Below are 20,759 nucleotides of genomic sequence, written 5' to 3' on the forward strand. Positions count from 1 at the left end.
GACTGTTTTCCTGTTCTTCTAAAGAGACTAAAAAGATGTGAAACATTACTACTACTGTTTCTCACACATAATTACGACTCATCTGAAAGAGGAATTTGATACAGGGTACCAGGGCAAAATCCAGTAAAAAGAGGAATCCATGAGTTCATCCAAGAATGCATAAGCAAATTAGAGCTTTGTGCCCCGTTATAGGTGAGATCAAAAAATGTTATTTTCAAGCTAACCAATGAAAACAGAAAATCTGTAAGAAAAAGGAACAACCCTGGCTCACAGAATATAGTTGTTATAACAAAATACTATCATCAACACATAATTCAAGATGGTTTGGACATAATTTTCAGGATGTACGGCATTGAGCCAGGGAAAAATCTGTCATTTAATGGTTGGCTGACCACAGCAGGCACAAGTGAATTATACCAATGCTTCAGTGCATTTGCTAAGTGCTCACAGTGAAAAATCTGTTGGAACGCTTTTATTTGACAACGTGAATTACAGGTTTAATACCAGACTGACAAAACAACAGCAAATCTGAAAATCAGGCTCCTGTGACATTAGGCAGACTAATTGGCAGGCCTCCAGGGAATGGGCCAGCTCTTGCAGTCCATAAACGCCCAAGCCTTCAGCTGTCCTTGCAAGCTTCGGTTGTGAGGAAAAAGAGCTACAGCCCTAAGGAGTTGCGTTACAACTGTCAAGATGCAGATGCTAGACAGGCTCATAGGCGTTATCAACTTGTCCAGTAGTACCACCTCCAGAAATAAAATACAGCATGAACTCAGAACAGTTACTCTCAAAGTACAAGGATGAAAAACTGCCACCTTTGTCACTGTGAAACCTAATTTCTACCCAGACTCAGAAATGTTTGATATATTGGATAACAGAAGGGAGTCTCAGTGCTTCAGTCATCGAACTGCCCTGCTTCTAGTGCGTTCAGCTAAATTCATTTATCAAATACAAGTTGTACTCTGACATTAAGACTGCCACAATGATAAACCTGGAAGTAATTTAGGGACTGCCTCTCTGTGAAACACAGGTGTAACAGAAACCACTCAATGAATATGTTGCTGCTATGATAGTTTTCATTTGAACTGAATCTTGGACTAAACTCAGGAAATCAGCAGCTAGAAGATGAACTATATATTCACTAGAGTTATAGTACTTGGTCTTTAAAAATGGAAAAATACTGTGCAACTTTACAAATAAAGATATTAGATGTTTGAAAAATTAAAAATAATTTTTCAAGGTATCATTAAAAAGGAACTACCTTATTCTAGACCTTTTTGGGCTCAAAATTTTAATGAGAATTAAAAATCAGCAACAACTTTGTGACTTCTAGGAGTAGCCATTGTACTTTGCCATTATCCATCGCAATTACTTTTAATTTTTTATCTTCAGAATGACTGACAAAATGTCCTACCACAGAAAATTCACCAAAGAGCCAGACTCCCACATTCCACTTTTTCAGGAAGTGTAGAACTACAGGACTTAGCTCCTATTTCTCCAAGGTTGGTATTTTACAGAGTCTTCAGTTTGTACTATATTTGGTCCAACATCTTCCCCTACAGCAGTGTGTATTTGATATTTGTAAACAGTGAAGAAGAATGACTGCTTTCAAGAGGTTAAATGATAACATTCACAGCCTTGTTTTCCTAGCAGGAGGTGGGGGATGGTAGCCATTTCAAAAGAAGCCGTTTTGGGAATGTTGGAATCACTGGAGTTGGAAGGGACTGCAGGAGGTCTCTAGTCTAACTGCAGGGTCAAAGTTCAATTCCCATCAGGTTGCTCAAAAAGGGAAAGTTGGTTTTTTTAAATAAGCAAACAGTTTAACCTACATGAGTACCATAAGCACTATTATATAATGAGTATAATTCATTATTTCAAAGCATCACTACAAGGCAAAATTTAGGTTGTTTAATTTTTAACTGAGCATTCCCAGATCAAGACATTTCAGAGTTGCTTTTAGGTTTATCTTTAGTTTTGAATTCCAAGCGGTTTTAGTGTTTATCTTGTAAATGTTTTTTATTCGGAAATTACTGGTATCTGTTGTTATTCTTTTTATATGGATCTTAGAAATAATATTTACTTGAAAGATTTCTGTGTATTTATAGGCACACACACCAAGTAAAAGCATTAAAAAATATAAATAATGAAAAAACAAATAATAAAACTTTAGGAAGATGAAGAGATGTTTCATGTTATAGTTGAGATATATGACTGTAACCATGCCAGATTTATTCAGACTATACTACATTAGAGTCTCTGTGTCAAATGTTTCCTATTGAATAGTTGCTGCCAAGTATCTAGAGCCAGCCAAGAGGAGCCATTAGGCACAATAACTTAAGCGGAATTTAGACTGGATGACTTGGGCTCTTCATACCCACTGAACTGTGTAATGTTATGAGCATTAAATAGGACATATGATAGTCTATAAGATTTCTATTTAACTAGACAATTTAGGGGGTTTTACATCACGTTAAAGTAATTACATTGATTGCGCAATCTGTTTTCATAACAAAGCGATTGTGAAAATCTGAACCTTACGGCCACACTTTGAAGAACCGAACACCCAGGCAAAAGAGATGGCAGCACAGCAATTGTGAAGTACTTTGGACTGACCTAAACCAAACTTTTGCTTACCATTGCTTCCAACTTCAAATAACTCTGATGAAAGGCTAAAAGACATTTTCAGAATGTTATTCTATCATTTATTTTAAAAATTCATGTGTTTACAAGCTATTAGTGTATTTAAAGATCCACTGTGTTAAGCTTTCAGCAATACTAAAGGATGCAATTAAGCTTGCACTCAATTTTAATTTAAGTATGGCAGATTTATAACTTTTTTAAATTGTCATTGTGCTGCCTAACTCATGAATTTGCTGAGGGTGGCATAGAAAATATTGATACGAGTACTGTATTAATTATTTTACTTATTCTATCTATGGGATAAAAACTAGCATAAGTATTACCGTGAATTTCTGGTTGTAGTTATTTAAAGTTGTCTTCCTTTGACACGAATACTGAGATACTTTGCTTGCAATAAATGATGGCACTTCTGATTCAGGTGCATTCAGAGGAGGAGACTGATCTTGTTCCTAATAAGGAAAAAAGAGGGGAGAAGGGTTGGTGGTACCCCTGTCAAATAGCTTAAAATACCAAAAAAAACCATGTAATGAGTCCAAAATATATACCTTTAAAGAGAAGGTAAAAGAATAATAATGCTTCTACCATCTTCCCAGGAAAAAACATTTAATATCACATTGGCTGCACTGACAATGCCAGTTTATCTTATGATTACTGGGATTTTTCATTTTCTGCAGTAAGTTTTCGCAGGGAGTTTTCAATGGCCCTGTCATTTAGCAAAAAAAAAAAACTCTCTCTACATGGCAAGTCTCTCTACTACTACTCTTATTATTGCAGTAAGATTGAAAAACTACAAAGCTTTAAGAGCAGATAAGCTTGAAAGAACAGAGAGTTTTCCCAGAAAATACTAGATGATTCAATATAAGATCAGGGATGTTAGACCAAGGAGAGAGGAAAAAATAAATAAATAAATGCTCAAATATATGACACACTCACTCTAGCTAAATTCAGTGGTGGAGAAAAAAAATGTTTGTATGACTTTAAAATAAACTTTCCCCCTTCTTCTAGGTAAAATGAAAGAAAACTTTTTTGGGTTGGATTTAATTCATTAAGCTAAATGTTCTATTTTGGGGTCATTATAAAGCAAAGGAAATATTTACAAACAGCCATAGAAGAGTCATCTCCATCCTTTCATCCAACAGCCAATGTTCACCTTATGATGTGATTTCTCATTCAGCCCCTTCCATACATGCTGACTGAATTCAGACATCATTTTTAGGTGTTCACTGGAGCAAGGAAAAGGAGCCAGGTGCCAAATCTTAAATGGGAGTTTCCCGAGCACTAGGCTAGGTACATGCTTGTTCACTTTTCTCCTAATTTTGCTCCATGCAAAATCGACTAAGATCCAAAAAATGTCTGTGGGCAACCCACCTCAGAAAGGTCGGATGGGAATTCTCCTGGAAGGCAGGATGCACAGAGTCCTGTCCCCATTGGCAAAAGAGAGTCCTGAGTGTGAGCCCTCAACATGTGAGTGTCCTGACCAGAGAGCACTGGGAAAAGACAACCTAGCTCCAGCTTTTCTGCTCCTTTATATGTGCAGTCCTTTAATTCCTTTGCTTTCATTAAAAGTGCTCAAATCTGAAATACTTTGGAAACACCCAGAGTGCTCTCAGCATTTCTGTGTATTTTTTTTGTTGTTTGTCATTTTGTCCGAAAATATTTGGCAGATGTGTCAAAAATATATTGCATTGCGCTATCCAAAAGCCACAGGGAAATGGTTCAACAACGACAAAAATATATCACAAAGATACACAGAGGAAATTTTCACCCCAATAATGGAATGGTGAGCCCCTTCTCCCCTGTATCCAAAGTCACGCAGACATAAAGCTAGCATCTGTGCTAGGCAAACCTATAATATGTGTATGTGCCTTCACACGCACTCCCCACATATAATTTCATGCTAAATTGCCTTTATATTTGATACAGAGTAGTTAAATAACAGTATTCACACACACACACAAAAAGCGTTTGCTTGCACAGCTGAAGGAGCAGTGAATTATACGGCAGTTTTCACAGTATACACTAGAAGGAAGGAAGCTATTTTACGTTTAAGACCACTCTTGGGAATAACCGAAATGGGTTTCAGCCAGGATCAACAGCACAACTCATCCACTTTTGCACACATTCATGAATTATACTTTAAAATTGATTTTAAATCATATAAACTATGATTGATTACAGCTAATATACTGCTTGAAATGATAGTGCCAGCTGCAAAGACTGTGAACAAACAGAACGTTACTGAATAGAATATATAATAAGCTGTTATCTTCATTAGGACGTAGACACACAAAGACCAAGAGTCCTGCATGTAGCATTACCTGGCATTCTGGATAAGAGCAAAATTAACACAGAAACTCTATGTGTTTAAGAAGATGACAGACTGGCACATAAATATCCTGTTCCTGCCTTAGTGAAGATATTTGAGCATTTTTCTTAATCAGCAACAGATATGCTTTTAATTAACAGGACTTGATTATTCCTAACAACAGAAGAAACTTCAGCTAGAAATCAACAGCGAAAAAGTCTAGCGAACAGTAATTACTATAGTCTGAATTTTAGGGAATATTACGATGACTGCATGAGAACTACAAAGATGATCTATCATCAGCAGAACATAAGAACAGGATTGATATTGCTTTTTGGTGGGAAGACCAGATGGGATAAAAATCATTTGCACAGCTTATGCGACAAACCTAAAGTTTCATCCAGTAGCAATTACAGTGTGGAACAAGCAATCCTCGAAACTCACACTACCTCAAAATAATTTGTAGTACTGGGAAGAAACAACCATGGACACGAGAAAAACATAAGCATTAAAGTTCCTTTTTTTTGCAGATAACTCCCCTACATTAAAATGAAATTACAATACACTGCACAGGGGCAGCCACTGAAAAACTATCCAAATGTGCAGGCTACTTAATTGCTAGAGCTAGTCAGAGTTTGTACCCCACATCCAGTCTGGAGTAACAGTGAACGTCACTGCCGCTCCTTCACAGTGACATTTTCCGCATGCCATAAGTGGGAAAATCAACCTGTACCACTAGCATCAGTTTGTACAGCAGAGAGGGTTAGTTGCAGGATTAATCTTGTAGGGGACTGCTTTGCTCTTTGGCAAACTTTTATTTTTTAAATACACAAAGAAGTATAATGACAGAGGGAAATAACAGAGAGAGAGAGAAAACAGAGGAGCAGTGAATAAGGTGCGCAGATACTATAGACTGTGTCAGGCCACATTATTCAACAGCCAGCAGCTTTGTAAAGTCCAGACAGCATTGATCAAATAATAAAGTCTGCTGATATCCAGCGTTTTATGAAGAGAAGGCAGCCAGTTTATAAGTTTCATTTTATTTTCTGGGGAAGTCTGACTGTCAGTATGAAGGATTTCTTCCATTAGTTAGAGCCTCTCTCTTTCATGAGGCAATGTAGCGAGACACTCCAGAAAATGTTAAATATGAGTTGCCTGTAACATGATATAGCAAGGGATCAAAAGATGTGGTACTTCCTTTTCCTAATGTGGAGGGAAATCCTTTATTCAAAGAAACAAATCTCCTTTTCCTTTCTAAAAAAATAACTAACAACTTTTGGGTTCTGACTGAGGAAAAGGCAGAAGAGATGCAGTCACAGCACAGTTCCTAGGCTGCTGAGGATGCCAACCCATTTATGGTCCTCTTCCTTTCTTTTTAATCCTCCGAAAGCTTCCCCTCTGCCTCTTTCTTTTCCATTACCCAGGAGACCGTGCTACTTTCTAGCATGTGGGGATGCCCTTGCGTTCAATGTCGATGTCCTGCTATTGTCCAGAATACCCATCTGCTTGCAGTGGGAAAGGTGTTGCATGACAAATGCATTCCTTTGCCAGAGAAATATTTTTATTTCCCTTTAAAGCGGATGTTTGGCTACCACACTTCCATAGCCTGTTAAATGGAACGATGGCTATTAACGATAAAAATCAACTGTTACTGAATGAATCAATAAGAATTCAGACCATCTTAGATCTGGTCACCCAACCTTTTATACTCTATAAATCACTAACATCAGAGCATCTCTCGGATCATTCAAAACCACAGAAAGATGTACTTTAGTGACAACTGTAATTAATATGTTAGCTGATGATCTGTAACTCTGACTTTATTCCCCGTGTTTTGCATGGAGAAGGACATTTCTTTTTAGTCATGCATTAAAACAAATGTTCTGAATGAAGAACAACCTTCCAAATACTGTAATTCCTGAAAGATGAAATCTTCCTACTATTGATATTAATGGGAATTTTACCACTAACCTACACGTAGATGAGATTTCAACCAAAACATTCCCTCACTGCAATCCACTCCTTTTACCTCAAAGCCTTCATGATGTAGCCTGAGTTCAAGGTTTGTTAATTCACTTTCATTTCGCATTTTACAAGACTGACATAATGGACCAAATTTATCTGCAGTGAAACTCCAATTAAATTGCATTATATACGAGTTCAGTCTAGTACTTAAAAAGAAAATTAACCTTTACTTCAAATCTTCCTCATTTCTCAAGGCAGAAAAAAAATAATCATGGTGACACTGCAACAATAAAATCATTTTTAAATTTGCTGAATTTCTAGAATCCTTTCTCTTCCTTCTTGTTTGCTTTACAAAACTGTTTATTACTTTATAGCCACTATATAATTAAGACTGGCCTTAATTATAAGCTTTAAAGTTAACAGTACAGCTGTCACTAGCTTATTGCATTCTACATTTATTAACATGAAATCTTTGTGTTTCAATAAAAACAGAAGCTCTTATTGCAGAACCCATCTCAAAGTATAATAATGATCTCTTGACAGTGCTGCTTTTTCAGAAGTTTTTGCTCCAGCAGTATTCCAAAAGGACTTTATATATAAAAGAAAACTAAGGCAGTTCAACTTGCAGTAGCCTTCTCATTGATTTAAAAAAAAAAAAAAGCTTCAGCATCATTGGAGACATTTTGGAGAAAGACAAAGGCATTTCTTCCTTTGAAAAGAAAAAAACCCCACCTATAAAAAGACATTTTCTGAGATATCTGAATCTATAGGTCTTCACACACTGCTGGAAATTAAAAACGTACAGAAACGGTAATTTGGTTTGCTTTTAATCCTCATGTGAAACTTTCAGCAAAGTTCACAGGATTTTGATCACATTTTGGATTTATTTCTTGTATAGAGCACTTTTTTGCATTCTGAGTATTTATATTTTTATGACCTGTTTGCCTGTGAGATTACATAATGCAGTAGTTACAAGGGTTTCAGGGTTTTTTCTGGTTTGCATTAATTTCTTTATTCTCCCTCCAGCAGATTCACTGAAAATATTATAAATATGCTGCAAGAATACTTCATTGGAAGGACTGCAAATATAAACGCATCACATATTCTGTCATGGAATTATTCTGAGTCTGAGAGTGACAGCTCCATCTGGTGTATTCAGTCCTCCCCCCACAAAGTGTTATTAAACAGTAATTCTTACATGTAAAATCCTGGAAAATAGTTTCTGGCAACGAAAGATGACTGAAAAAATTAATCAGGAGCTACAGTTTTTCTTGGGGAAGGGTGGTATTTATGAATCATCCTTCATAATCTAAACATTAAGATGAAGCAGCAGCAAACAGTGCAATATTCCTGTTAAGTTTTCAGACGTCTTCTGCCTCACAGGAAGGTACACGCCGCGGATCCTGCTGTGGTCCCAGTGTTTACGGGTTTCCCGGTTATCATTTTGCAGTGGGGTCACAGTTCACACGGAGCCCAATCCAGGCCCTCAGAAATCAGCAGGAATCCCTCACTCCAGAGAGCTTTAGATCAGATGTGTAATTCTCTTGACATATGAATTAATTTCTTCACCAGTGCATGTTACATCCATCACTGTGAGGCTCGAGCGCATGCGGAACAAGGGAATAGGTTCATCCCGCCGCAGCGCGGGGTCTATTTCATGGCCCAGTGGCATGTGCTGTCGTCGCACTGTGCCCGGGCATCCCTGCCACACCCTCAGCATTTACAGTCTGTACCGGGGGTATTGAATACCACCGTTTCACACCACGCTCCAGTTTGAGAAATTAACGCATAATTTTGTCAGATATAGATCAGAGGAAAATATGTCATCATCCATTGCTTCAAAGTCAAACACCATTCACCAAATAATCAGCTTGCCATTCACAATATCCTTTGACTTACAGCTCCCACTGAGAGATAATATAATATAATAAAACCTTTCTTTCTTAGCACACTTTTAATTGATGAAGCCAAGTTTCTAAATGCATGTCCACAGACTACAGAAGATTTCATTTCACAAGTCCTTCAAGGGCCCAGCGGTTAGCTGATCACTTCCAAGCAGCAAAGGTTTTAATATTTTGTATTGTTTTGAAGACACAAAGTATTCCATCAGGAGCCCATTAAAACACACTGCTCTCAGTGGGACATTTACCATGATGCTGAAGTACTTTGGAATACCACAAATAACATAACAGCAGTAAGTGCTTCACTGATGGATATTTCCCCTTTAATAGCACCCTTTTTTTACAAGAATGATGTATGTTACCAGTTTGTAACATGCAACAGCATAGTAACTTAGCGTTACCAGACACTGGTATAGAAAGTATGGAAGGTCTTTTTAATCTACTAAAACTGTATGAATTATTCATGTAAATGTTAGGGGAAAAAGTTTTTAAATTAAAAAAATTATATCACAACACAGGTATATATGTTTTTAGGTTAAAAAAAAAGTAATCACACACAGTTATTCATTTTGAATGTCACTGTATTCACACAGAAGGATCCATCTTACCATAAGACGATACTTCAATTCTGAATCAACTGGTCTTCCCGCTTCCATGCAGGCTGTGAACCAGGAGATATCCAGTAGTTCAAACCTGGAGCTGTCACCCACAGCTTGTCCTCTCAGCCAGTCCTGCACCTCCAGGTAAGAGTTGTTCTCAGCCACAATATGAGTGACAGAATCACTGTCAACAAGTGTACAAAAAGAAGTTTTCTTTCTTTCCTGAACCCAACTGTACACAGATGCAGAGCTGCTATTTCCATATTTACTTACCATGCACTTCTTGAAAACTGTAGTATATATTGTACGTTAGGATATGGGAAGCAGTTGCATTTTCATATCACAATATATCTATTCCAGAACTGAATCTGCTTTGAGGAAAGACTTTAGTCTGACAGCTCCTGTAAATGCAGGATTTTCTTTCTTTCAGCATCATTTGCCTTCCATAAGATACTATCCTATTACACATTTTTTGGTAACTCAGAAAATATTTGGTTTGCACGAGTAGAACCATAATGAAAAGGCTGCTTTACAATACCTGACAATTCTTCCCAATACTCCTGATCAATGAACGAAAGCTTTATAGTATTACGAAGACTGTTAACTATAACAAAAAAAGCTTTACAGCTAGTAATATCTTTTTGTAAACTTAACTTTTCTGAACTTACATTAAGCTCTTTACATATGGCATTGTCAAATGTTCATGACTTAAATCTTATTATGCACTCCATCTAAAGACCACTTCCTTGCTACTAAGAGACCAGTCTCTTACAAAACTGGTGTCTTAGTTTAGTGAATATAAAGTATACAGATTGAGTTATTGTTAAATAGATTATATGGTGTACCTTGCTTAAAAATACAGTAGCGCAAAGGTTATTACGCTAAATTTGGGTTGATGTACTAGAATAACATTGGAAAGAATCCTGTGATAGTTCGTGATTAAGACGACAAAGTTCTGCACCTTCCACAGGAAAATAATGGACAGGGACAAAGTTATGTTTCAAGAAAAAATTGCATACATACTGAAGATGATCTTTAAATTTCTACCTGGCCTGCTGATGTTCCTCAGCAAGTTTAGATGACTACTAACTTGGTAGGAAACTGATTCCTAGTGTTCCCCCTCCACACACACCTCAGGAGGGTGCTGTCACCCACAAAGACAACAACAGACAAAGGAGGAAACTCTTCATTGTCATGAAATTTGTAGGACCTCAGTATCTCTGAAATATATCAAAATTAACCGATATTAGTCAACAGATTCCTAAACTTCTTGGGGGAAAGGCACAGGCAGACAGTGTCATTATTTAACTTAGTTTTTATAGAAATAAGCCTAGAATTGGAATATAAATTGTCCTGATGGCAGCCGCCTCCATTTGCAAGCCTCCGTAACCTCCCACTAGCCCATGCTGGTGCCAGCCTTGTGCGCATACAGTAAATTTCAAATGGACCTTACAGCCCTTCTGTAACACCTGGAGAAGTTAAGCCATCAACCTGTTCAAGCAAACAGGGCACCACTGATAGAGATAGCTGGTTAGAGTGGACTTTAAAAAATGAAGTGTGATAACTGTTAAAGGCAGAGTGCACAACCTTTCAAAGCAAACTACTTTCTAGGAGACCAACAAAACCCCTTGGCCTATCCCCGAGACCTTGATTCATACCAATAATCACCGATTTCAATAAATCGCCAAATCCCGATGACTAATACTGGACTCACCCCACAGAAAACTTATCACATAACACTCCAATGCACTAAATGTACTATATTTTGCAAATATAAGAAATGTACCGAATGTATTATACTTCAGAAATATGAAAACTGTCATGGTAAAGCACTATTTTTTTTTTCTCTTCATACTGTGCAACTTGTAGAGCAGAGTCCATTAAAAAAAACCAAAACTATTTATTTTAATCTAAAAGATTACAAATCTAGGGTAGGTGAATCTCCATGAAATACAGGGTTTTATTAGCAGGGTTTTATTATTATTTAACCTTGCTAGGTTCTACTTTAATTAAACTGTCATATTTTTACTTGAGTTTAAAAAAAAAAAAAAAATCAGTTAGAGACATAGAACTTCTGCTTCCTGTGGTTTATTTCACTTTATATAAAATATTCATATGTAATGCATTTGTACCAAGCTGTAGATCTGGGAACGTTGCCATTGCTATGCTCGCAGCAGTAGTTTAGCTGCTGTGCACCAGTTTCCTCTGGTACCTGTACAGCTGTGCTTTTTTCTTGGCACAGAATGTAACAAATTTAGTATTTCCTTTGGCATTTTCAAAAAAAAAAAAAAAAAAAAAATCAACAGTTACATAGTTCTTTTTTATCCAGTAGAGCTAAGCTGAAATTAAACATAACACCTACCTTGCATACAACTTGCAGAAAGTCTGAAATATTAGTAATAAATACCTGTGTGTCAAAGCAGCCCAGATAAAGCCTCTACTCAGTCCTCAATGGATTGTTAATGTAGGATTCAGAACAGCCCAGTTCATCTTTTTTCCCTGAGAATTCAATTAGGTTTGTATCAGACGCTAATTGCCTATTTCTGTTCAATACCTGCTTGAATCTTGCTTTACAAATTATTTCATCCTCCCTTCTTCCTCAGGCTTTCAACAAAGTTGATGGGATTGAAAAATCTGTGGAAATGAGCTTTTATAGGGAGGACCCAGTTGTATACTATCTGCATACAAATACAGATAAATGATCAATACTTGGGTTTCTTCCAGCTTTTCAGAGAACCTACATAACGATGTAGTTTTCAGAACACTGCATAATGACATAACTAGCAGTCATGAAAAGCACTATTTGGAGGAAGGCTTCCTTCAAAATGAGTTGGCTTATTGAAACACCACAAGACAAATCTGCAGCTGGAGTATATTTTCACCCTGAAATGCCAGATCCGTGGTATTTTATTCCTAGGTTTTTTCTCTAGTGCTCTTCCAGATTGTACCAAAGTGTAAGCGAGTAACTTTGAGACTCACATCAGTGTATTACTCACAAGAAGATTAAATATTAGAACATCAGAGATGTTCTAAAGAAATGCCTCCCTCAACCCATCACGTTTTCCATTCCTGTACATTTAAACTTATTTTCATTTCAGGAATTGGCCATTAAGTTTAAATTACTATTAGCCTGACTGCAAGGGGAAATAAACAATGGCTGATTTAGATCAGCTAAAGACAAGATTCATTGATTCCAGTAAGACTACACAAATGCATGGAAACATATCCCGTGAAAAACATTTGCTAGTTCACACCTTACATTTTTTATTTTCCATGTGAGGAGTAACACACTGAAAAATGCAGACACATTAAAATTAACAGACTCAAGATAAATTAGAACCACAGATTTTAGAGGTAAAAAGTTAGAAATTTTGCTAATGTTTGTGTTCTGCCTGCTCTCTGCCCAGAACCCAATAGCAACAAACCATGCTTTAGGAACACCCTCTGAAATCCTGAAGCATCGTTATAGTGGGAAAAACAAAGTATATCCACCAAACACATAGGCAAAAACTTCAACCACAGTCATCTGTATGACTACATTTATTAAATTAGAATGCTTCAAGCAGCTTTACTACATGTTATTTCTACACATATAAACGTTTTCCTACCTTAGCTCATTTTCTACTCTGAAACCCTTTCTTCTTGCCAGCTCCATCAAAAACGTCCTTCTGGTCATCCCCATCTTCCTCTGCATAATGAAAATGACAAACTTATTGAACTTTATTTCATAACTGCAAGAAAGGTTTGGGGAATGTGTCCCTTTCTGTCTCTTCCTCTGGGAGAACACAGCTGGAGCTCTGATCCTATCCATGATGCAAGGTAAAAGTGTTTTCACTTGGGTAAAAGGGAGATAACATGCTTTCTGCCAGGCAGCAGCTGTATTTAATGTCACCACCCATTGAAGTAACTTTCTTATGTTTCCCCTCTGAAATCAAAAACAGGTGCTACACAAGCAAAAACATCACTTGCTTTCTACCAGCTGGGACTTCTTGCACAGAACTACTCCAGAGAGGTGCAAATATGTTTTCATTACTTAAAACAGCCATTAACTATAAAGACTTTATCCAAATAATATTGATCATAGCAAAATTATCTCAAAATATCAACCACGTCTTCAGCTGGTTTAGTGGCTCAGTTCCATCAATTTCTGCTTTCAAACCTTTTCCAAATCTCACTTTTCCAAATTGCATGGCACATTAATTTTCAATTTATTTAAAAAAAAAAACACCAAACCTTCCTATTGTTAGCCAGGAATTATGTCTTAGACTACAACTAAGTAACAGTATACAAATATGTTGCAGAATAGCCTGTACACTCGCTATTTCTGTGTAATTAATTTGATTAAAAAGGGATAGGGTTTGGGGGTTTTTTTAGAGAGCAAACAAAAAATAAGCTTTAGAAATTAAATTTATAATAAAATAAATCCTTTGCCATTTTGATACTAAGGCAATGAAAGACAAAGAGAAAGCATGTGTTTAAATATACCTTTGGTGTGCATTGCCAACATTGCTTTCTACTATTTGCCCTGGAATGTTCTGCTATTTGTGGCAGGGACAGCAGGGAAAAGGTAACTACCTTCCTGCTTTCAAGCACCCAGTGACCTCCAAACAACTACAGAGGAGTCTATGGAGGCTGTGTACCATCCTCTCTCTCCTGGAGGATGGGGTATTGGTCATCAGAGAACTACGCTAAAATTTGTTGCAGACATTGTGTTCAATCCAGTTAGGTATCACCTTGAATTTCCATGAAAGCAAAGTGAGGGCAAACAACTAGGTTTACAGCATGTGCATCTATTTTAGTACAAATCTACTTCAGTGGTAAATATCCCCATTTCCATGGATTTTTACTTTTAGCGTAACAGAGAATTTGGATTTTGCCAGTCCTTCAGAATGTGTCAGAAATGTTACATCTTGCAATTCTCGCTGCTCATGTTCAGGAGAGGAAGCAAGGTGGAAAAATCCTGCCTAAGTCAGATTATCAATTTTACTTTCAGTCATTTTATCACAGATGGATATACAACCTGAGTTACAGAAAAAAGAGTCAAAACCTGTTTCCTGCAATTACGGCCAAGAGTTAAAAATTAAATTATGAAAGCATTACTGACATTTTCCCAGACCTATAGCTCTTACTGCTTCGACTGTATTATCACAGATATAAAGAAACAGTTTTCATCAGAATAGAAACTAACAATCAAAAATTAATATACGGTTTTCAGCTCTGGGATCTTCCTGAGGCCATAAAGAAAATATATGCATAGTTCAGTACATAGACTAGACATCATTCATTTCTTCCCTTGCCTAAGGATGACCCAGAAGCCAAAATATCTATTCCTCTTTCTGATTTATAACATTAAAATTGTCAAAATAAATCATTTCAAGGTTATTTTGAAATTATACACAATATTTTCATAGGAACTGGAAAATGGACAAGCAGACTTTAAGAGGCTTAAGCAAAAGAATAGCAGCAAGGAAGCAAAAAAAAACCAACTTAATAGTGATGGGTCTGGCACTAAGGCTGAGCAATCTGTTTTGGTTGTTCTCTGTTTTCCAGACTACTAATCAACCATTGAACACTGGCCATCTCCCCATTTACAGTCTTCCTAGGCTTGGTAAACGGCTTTACTTTATCTCGAGCCCTACAAGGAATAATGCATTTGAGAACAGATTCTTTACATATGTTAAACAAAGTCTTATTTTATGTTATAATTAATTCAGTGCTCTCAAACATGTAAATATAATTTCCTCCAGTGTAACATCAAGATGCTCAGTGCCAGTAAAATCCTTCTGGCATGAAAAACATAAGTTATTATTCCTTTGTGTTACTGTAATAACTCTTGAGCCAGATTTTCGAGGGTATCTAGCTGCCAAAAAGCTGCAAACAGAGGCGTAGTGGGATTTTCAAAATATCTAAGCAACCTAGGCACCCGGCCCCTTTGGAAATCAATTTCTGGCTTTGAACCTAATGCAAAGAGATTTCTCTGTCTAATAAACACAGTATAATATCATGAAAAGGTCTCTGCCAATGATGCAATTTTATTAAACATACCTTCTAAAATTAACGGGATTTCCATATCCCAGGTGAGTCAATAACCTACTCTCCTACAACATTACATTATAATATTTTTGACAGTAACACAGAAAGTAGAATATGCATTAGGGAGAGCACAAATACAGCGTAGGAAAAGTATCTCTCATTTATGACAAAGGAAAAGCATCCTGTTATCTGAGTCGTGACACTACATATAATACCTTACTCTCCATCACTTATGATTACTGGCCTAAAACCATAGAAACTAGCAGAATTTTTTCCATCTCAGTACAGTCTCCTAGAATTCAGAGTAGTTCACATCCCTGAAGGGAAATCTAGAACAAATTTCCATGTTCTGATGTTCTTGCTTTGGATCAGTTTTGTGCACTATCAAAGGCACAGATTAAGAACGAGATGTACACAAATGTTGATGGGCATTTAAGTAAACGTCTTTCGCCACTTGCCACGTCTGTGCCAACAACAGCATCCCAAGCAGTCCTCAAGCAGCGTCTAGCACTGACCTCAGCCTGAAGCCCAGAGTACTGATCTGGCTTCAAAGTGGGTTTCCTTGGGAGGAAAAATGCAGGAACACATAACTTTTGGAAAGCACAGTTCAGCTCCTCTGTACTTTAGTATTCACACATGCTTTCACTGCACCTTGATTATTGTCGGAGAGTCTTTTAGTGCCCTGCTTTCATGTGAACTGCATTGTAAATATTTTATAAAACGTTACTTGCCCATTTTATATAGCTTTCTTGTGAAGACTGGTGAAAGGTGCTTTTAATACACAGCTGCAGTATGCTAACCTTCAGAGAAAGCATCTCTCAAGCACCATCAATAAAAAGTAGAGAAGTGATTGTTTGGATACATTTTTTTGGATTTCACAGAAGCCTAACAGCATTTCAAGCAGTATTGTTTCACAAGGATTATTTTTCTTAACGTTTTCATTTTAAAGTTTTTGGTAATTCAGTGTTTTCCAATGAAAAATTTCATGGAAAATTTAAAATCCTTCTGACACTTGTTTTTGTCCAGATATTGCCATGACTTTGCTTTTGTTTTAATTCTGTCTGTCTTGGCTGCTAAGCATTCCCTTTGCAGTTGATACCTGTTCTACCAATCTCTCAATACCTAAATATATGGCAGGTGTTCTTTCTGTTTTAGTAAAAATTTTGTGGAATCCAATTATATTCTTAAATGAAGTTATTACATAGAATTTTTCTATATTTGTACCACTTACACTTAGCCAATGCACAAACTTGAAGGATGTAAATATTTTATATTTTTGTATATGTAAGAACTTTTTTTGTGAAGTTTTATCTCTTACAAACAAGTACAGGCTTTGTTTTCATCTTTTTATTTTTTTGTTTTACTTCAATCTTCTGCTTCACTTGTCACCAGGGAGCTAGATAGGCTGATGAAGGCCTTGAGTTTCTGTCCTTAATTCCACATTATGTGGGAAGTTTTCATTCTTGTTTAGCAGGTAATGAACAAGCTTAACAACATCTTACAATTCCATCGGACGAAAGGGGTCAGTACCTGGAATTCCTGGACACTGCTACATGCACCAGCAAAACTTGTTTGAACCTATGTTGCATGAATCTATTTCTTCAGTCCCTCTTTTTTTCCAATATACTAATATATAAATTCTTACAAAATGAGCATGGTAAACCATGGCTAGCCTACAAAATAAAGAAACAGAACATCACACTGTTACATTTGATTCCAGTGTTCTGAATAAATGTACTATTATTAAAGATAAGGAAATGTAGAAAAGTATATTCTGGAAATGTTCAAATACATTTAAAAAAATCAATTCTCCCTCATCCCCTTTGGTGTTTATATTCTTTGAACTATAGAACATTTTCGGGGGCAACTTTGAAGTATACATGCTTGAGTTATTCACATCAAAGATGATAAACTCCAAAAAATACCTAGATGACCAAGAATTCTGAAAAACTGATTAATTGATAGTATGCTTTGAATGTGGTTACTTGGCTGTATCACGGTATTTGGCACGTAAGATAAAGTAGGCTTAGAGAGGACACAGAGTGGTGTAGTTACTGTCATCAAACGTACAACATTTCTGATGTATGTGGTCGGAATAGCTACTTATTATCTTTTTCTTTTTTTTTTCCCCCTCAAATTGGAGATGAAAACCTGAACAAGAAGAATGTATTTAGCAACATCTCTCAAGAACTACCCATGTAGAAATCATACAAGAGCTGACAGCTTCTTTAACTGATTGTATACACAGCTATTATAGCAAGGGCTTGTTCTTCTAAGCCCTTTCTGAGCAAACTAGGGAAAAGCAGTATCACAGTGCTGAATTATAAAGCAGAGCAATAGGGTTCCCCCTTACAGCACGGGGGAAAGTAATTGGTGACAAATCCTGGCAGGAGCTGCTTCCTACCCACATCAATATGCCTAGATTCCCCAGAAACTATTATTTTCACTCTTCCTTCTTTCTCTCTGTTCAATAACAAGGCTTACAATTGCTCTCTTTGGTTACTCTGCTAATGGTAGCTGCTGCTCCTTGTTGTGATTGTTATTGGACTGTTTGATTTGTCCTGGTGCATCAATGGTTTTCTTTATACTGTAGTCTCATGAGAACCTTGTGAACCTCTCAGCAACAAGCAGAGACATATCTGCATAATCCCATCAATATACATGGTCCTTTGACAGTTATGCATCTCTTCCAAACATGGTTTACAAAGGTAAAGGTCTCTGGATATTGAGTACCATTTATTTAGACTCTCACATTCATCTCATTGCCAGTATTAAGGACAGTTGTGTTAATTAACAAATACCAAACAACCTTTCAGAGATGAGGAGCCACGCAAATGGTGTTGCATGGTCTATATTTAAGCAGTTGAAAAGATTGTTTATCTCAGTGATGACCAAATAACATTCCTGTGGACATTGCAGAAATTTCTTATATAAAAATACAATACTAGAAATGAATACACTGTTCTATAAAAATTCTTATCCTGCCACCTTCATTCTCTCATAAAGAATCCTGATATCCTCCCCCACTCCTCTAGTAGGACACTGGTAATATGACAGCTAAATTGATTGTGTATCTTCTTTTAATTAGTTGTTACGATAGCTACTAGATGTAGAATTGATGCATCTTGCAGTAACACTGCAAATGCAGTTCTAGACCTATTTACATTACAGAATATACAAACAGCAGCATGTGCGAGATTTATGCCTTCTACACTTACAGATAATAAAGCATGATGCATTTAATAAAGATAGATGTACTTAAGCCAAAATAATGAAAAACAGAAAAAGACTATTGCCATGTTTCACATAAAGCTTTCAACTATACATTCAATTTTCAGTAGTACAGGAAAGCTTCTTCATCTTGCAGTTCCCACATCATCAGACCAGGTAATATAGAAGAGAGGAGTAAATAAGAGTGAGTAGCATAGATAATGTTGTTGCAGAGAGAATGAAACTTATGAATAATATTATGTGGTATGTCCCTTTGTCCTCTCAAAAGTTTATGCGAATCACACCAAGAAAGTTTATCTCACTTTCTGGCTATTGAGCAAACACATCAGGTAACAGCTAACAGTATGGTGAGTCCTGACAGAGCTCTTTTTGCACACTCTGCTGAAATCAGCTGCAGAAGAGTCAGAGACAGCATCAGAAAAGCTGAAAGAATTGCTGATGAGGATTACACATATCTTTGTGTTATCTCCACAGAGAAAAAAAAAACAGATGTTCATCTGAGTGACATGTGAATTTTGCAGGTGAAGGAAAAAAAAAATCAATTAGAAGCCTTTTTTATTCTAGAAATTTGAGCTGAAGGAAGCTGGAAAGCAGAGTGGAATGGGGCAGAATTCTCACCTTTTTGATTTATTGAGGTTCTGAGTTCCACTAATGCAGAACTAATTACCACAGAAGTAATCTAGCTGGCTGATTAATTCATAGCAGGAAAGAGTTTTCTTTATCCAGCCAGATTTTTCTAATCCAAAAGCACTCCAGACAGTTTCCACAAAAGCATTCTTTTCATTTCTTACTGACTTCACCTATAATTCAGCAGCTGCCTAATATTTTTTATTTTGCAGTGTGGATTTTATGGCTCTACCTTTTGCTACAATGAAAGATAATTTTTTTCAACTGCATAAAAGTTTACTTCTCAAAGCCACTGGCAATTCCTTTTCCATACTATCTCAAAATTTGCTCCCTCATTTCGTCTTGCAGAAAATTCAATATTACTAACTCAATTCAAAGTTGCAATAGCCCCTAAAGTCCTGTCCCAGTGTAGCATTGCATACTTACTTAGCTGTGAACATGTTGATCAATCTTTATAAGAAAACCACACTGTCCCTAGATATTTTTAAGACAGCTCTTAGAGCCATCTTTCTGACTCCTTAAATTACAGATGTAAATCTCATGCCATTATTTTATGATGCACACCTGCTTATTAGGAAATTCCATCACAAGTTTTAACACATTTTTACACAGTTCAAAGAGACGGTATAATTCCACTTAATTGAAGTATTTGTATTATGAGTCTTACTCCTCTTTCCTGCATTTATTGCTGCAGAGAGAATTCAATTTTAAGAAATTGAAAGTCAGACTGAATGTACTATCACATAACTATGAATGGAGCTGGTAATTCAATAGTTAAGTGACAAATCAGAAGACCACACCATCTTGAAGAACTTTCAGAAAGCTTCAGCGCCTTTCTTCCACTAAGGTTTCCTATATCCTTCCGGTTTTCTATTCCTATACTAGACTAATTATTCTTATTAAGCATTACAGCAGGAAGTATATAAAGCAGGTAAATCTATTTGTGAATGCAGTTCTGTTACAACAATTTACTCAAAATTTTACTAAAAATACATGCTATTCATAATTTAAAGATTTTAATTTAGTCACTTGGCATTTCGTGACATTATTAAGGACACAATTCAATAGGGTAGTTTTCTTTTGCTGGTGGCAGATCATTATGGGGTTTACAATGCACTAGAATTCAAAACATCATGAATACAAGCATGATACAGACAAATTTAGCTTCTATTTTGTTTAACTATGTTGAAACATGTGGAATTATAAAGATGTAAAATCAGGCCATGTTAGAGGAGAAAGGCCTAAATCTTGAGACTGTGCTAATGGAGAGCAGGTACCAGTAGATGCCAAAATCATCATATAGCCAAGAACAATTCTTTTGACAATATTACTACATATGTGTTCTCAAAACCCAGCTGGCTCATTTCCAGCTATTCTAGGCTGCTCTTCTACAAGCTTGATTCAAGCACCACAGAAATGATATCAATCTATTACCCAGCTTTCACTGTCCAAAGCAAA

At 36.5% G+C, this 20,759-nt stretch overlaps 1 protein-coding gene across 1 annotated transcript in view; it reads right to left on the reverse strand.

Moving 5' to 3' along the window:
- Positions 1-13,221, reverse strand: part of DNTT (DNA nucleotidylexotransferase) — a 94,150-nt gene extending 80,929 nt beyond the window's left edge. The window contains exons 1-3 of the mRNA XM_075758203.1: positions 13,019-13,221; positions 9,420-9,594; positions 2,964-3,089 (exon numbers count right to left, since the gene is read on the reverse strand). Coding sequence (XP_075614318.1) covers positions 2,964-3,089; positions 9,420-9,594; positions 13,019-13,221 — 504 coding nt within the window. The remainder of the gene's footprint in view (positions 1-2,963; positions 3,090-9,419; positions 9,595-13,018) is intronic.
- Between the last annotated feature and the right edge of the window lie 7,538 nt (positions 13,222-20,759).

The sequence above is a fragment of the Balearica regulorum genome, chromosome 7 (genome assembly GCF_011004875.1).
Source record: "Balearica regulorum gibbericeps isolate bBalReg1 chromosome 7, bBalReg1.pri, whole genome shotgun sequence".
Taxonomy (NCBI): Eukaryota; Metazoa; Chordata; class Aves; order Gruiformes; family Gruidae; genus Balearica; species Balearica regulorum.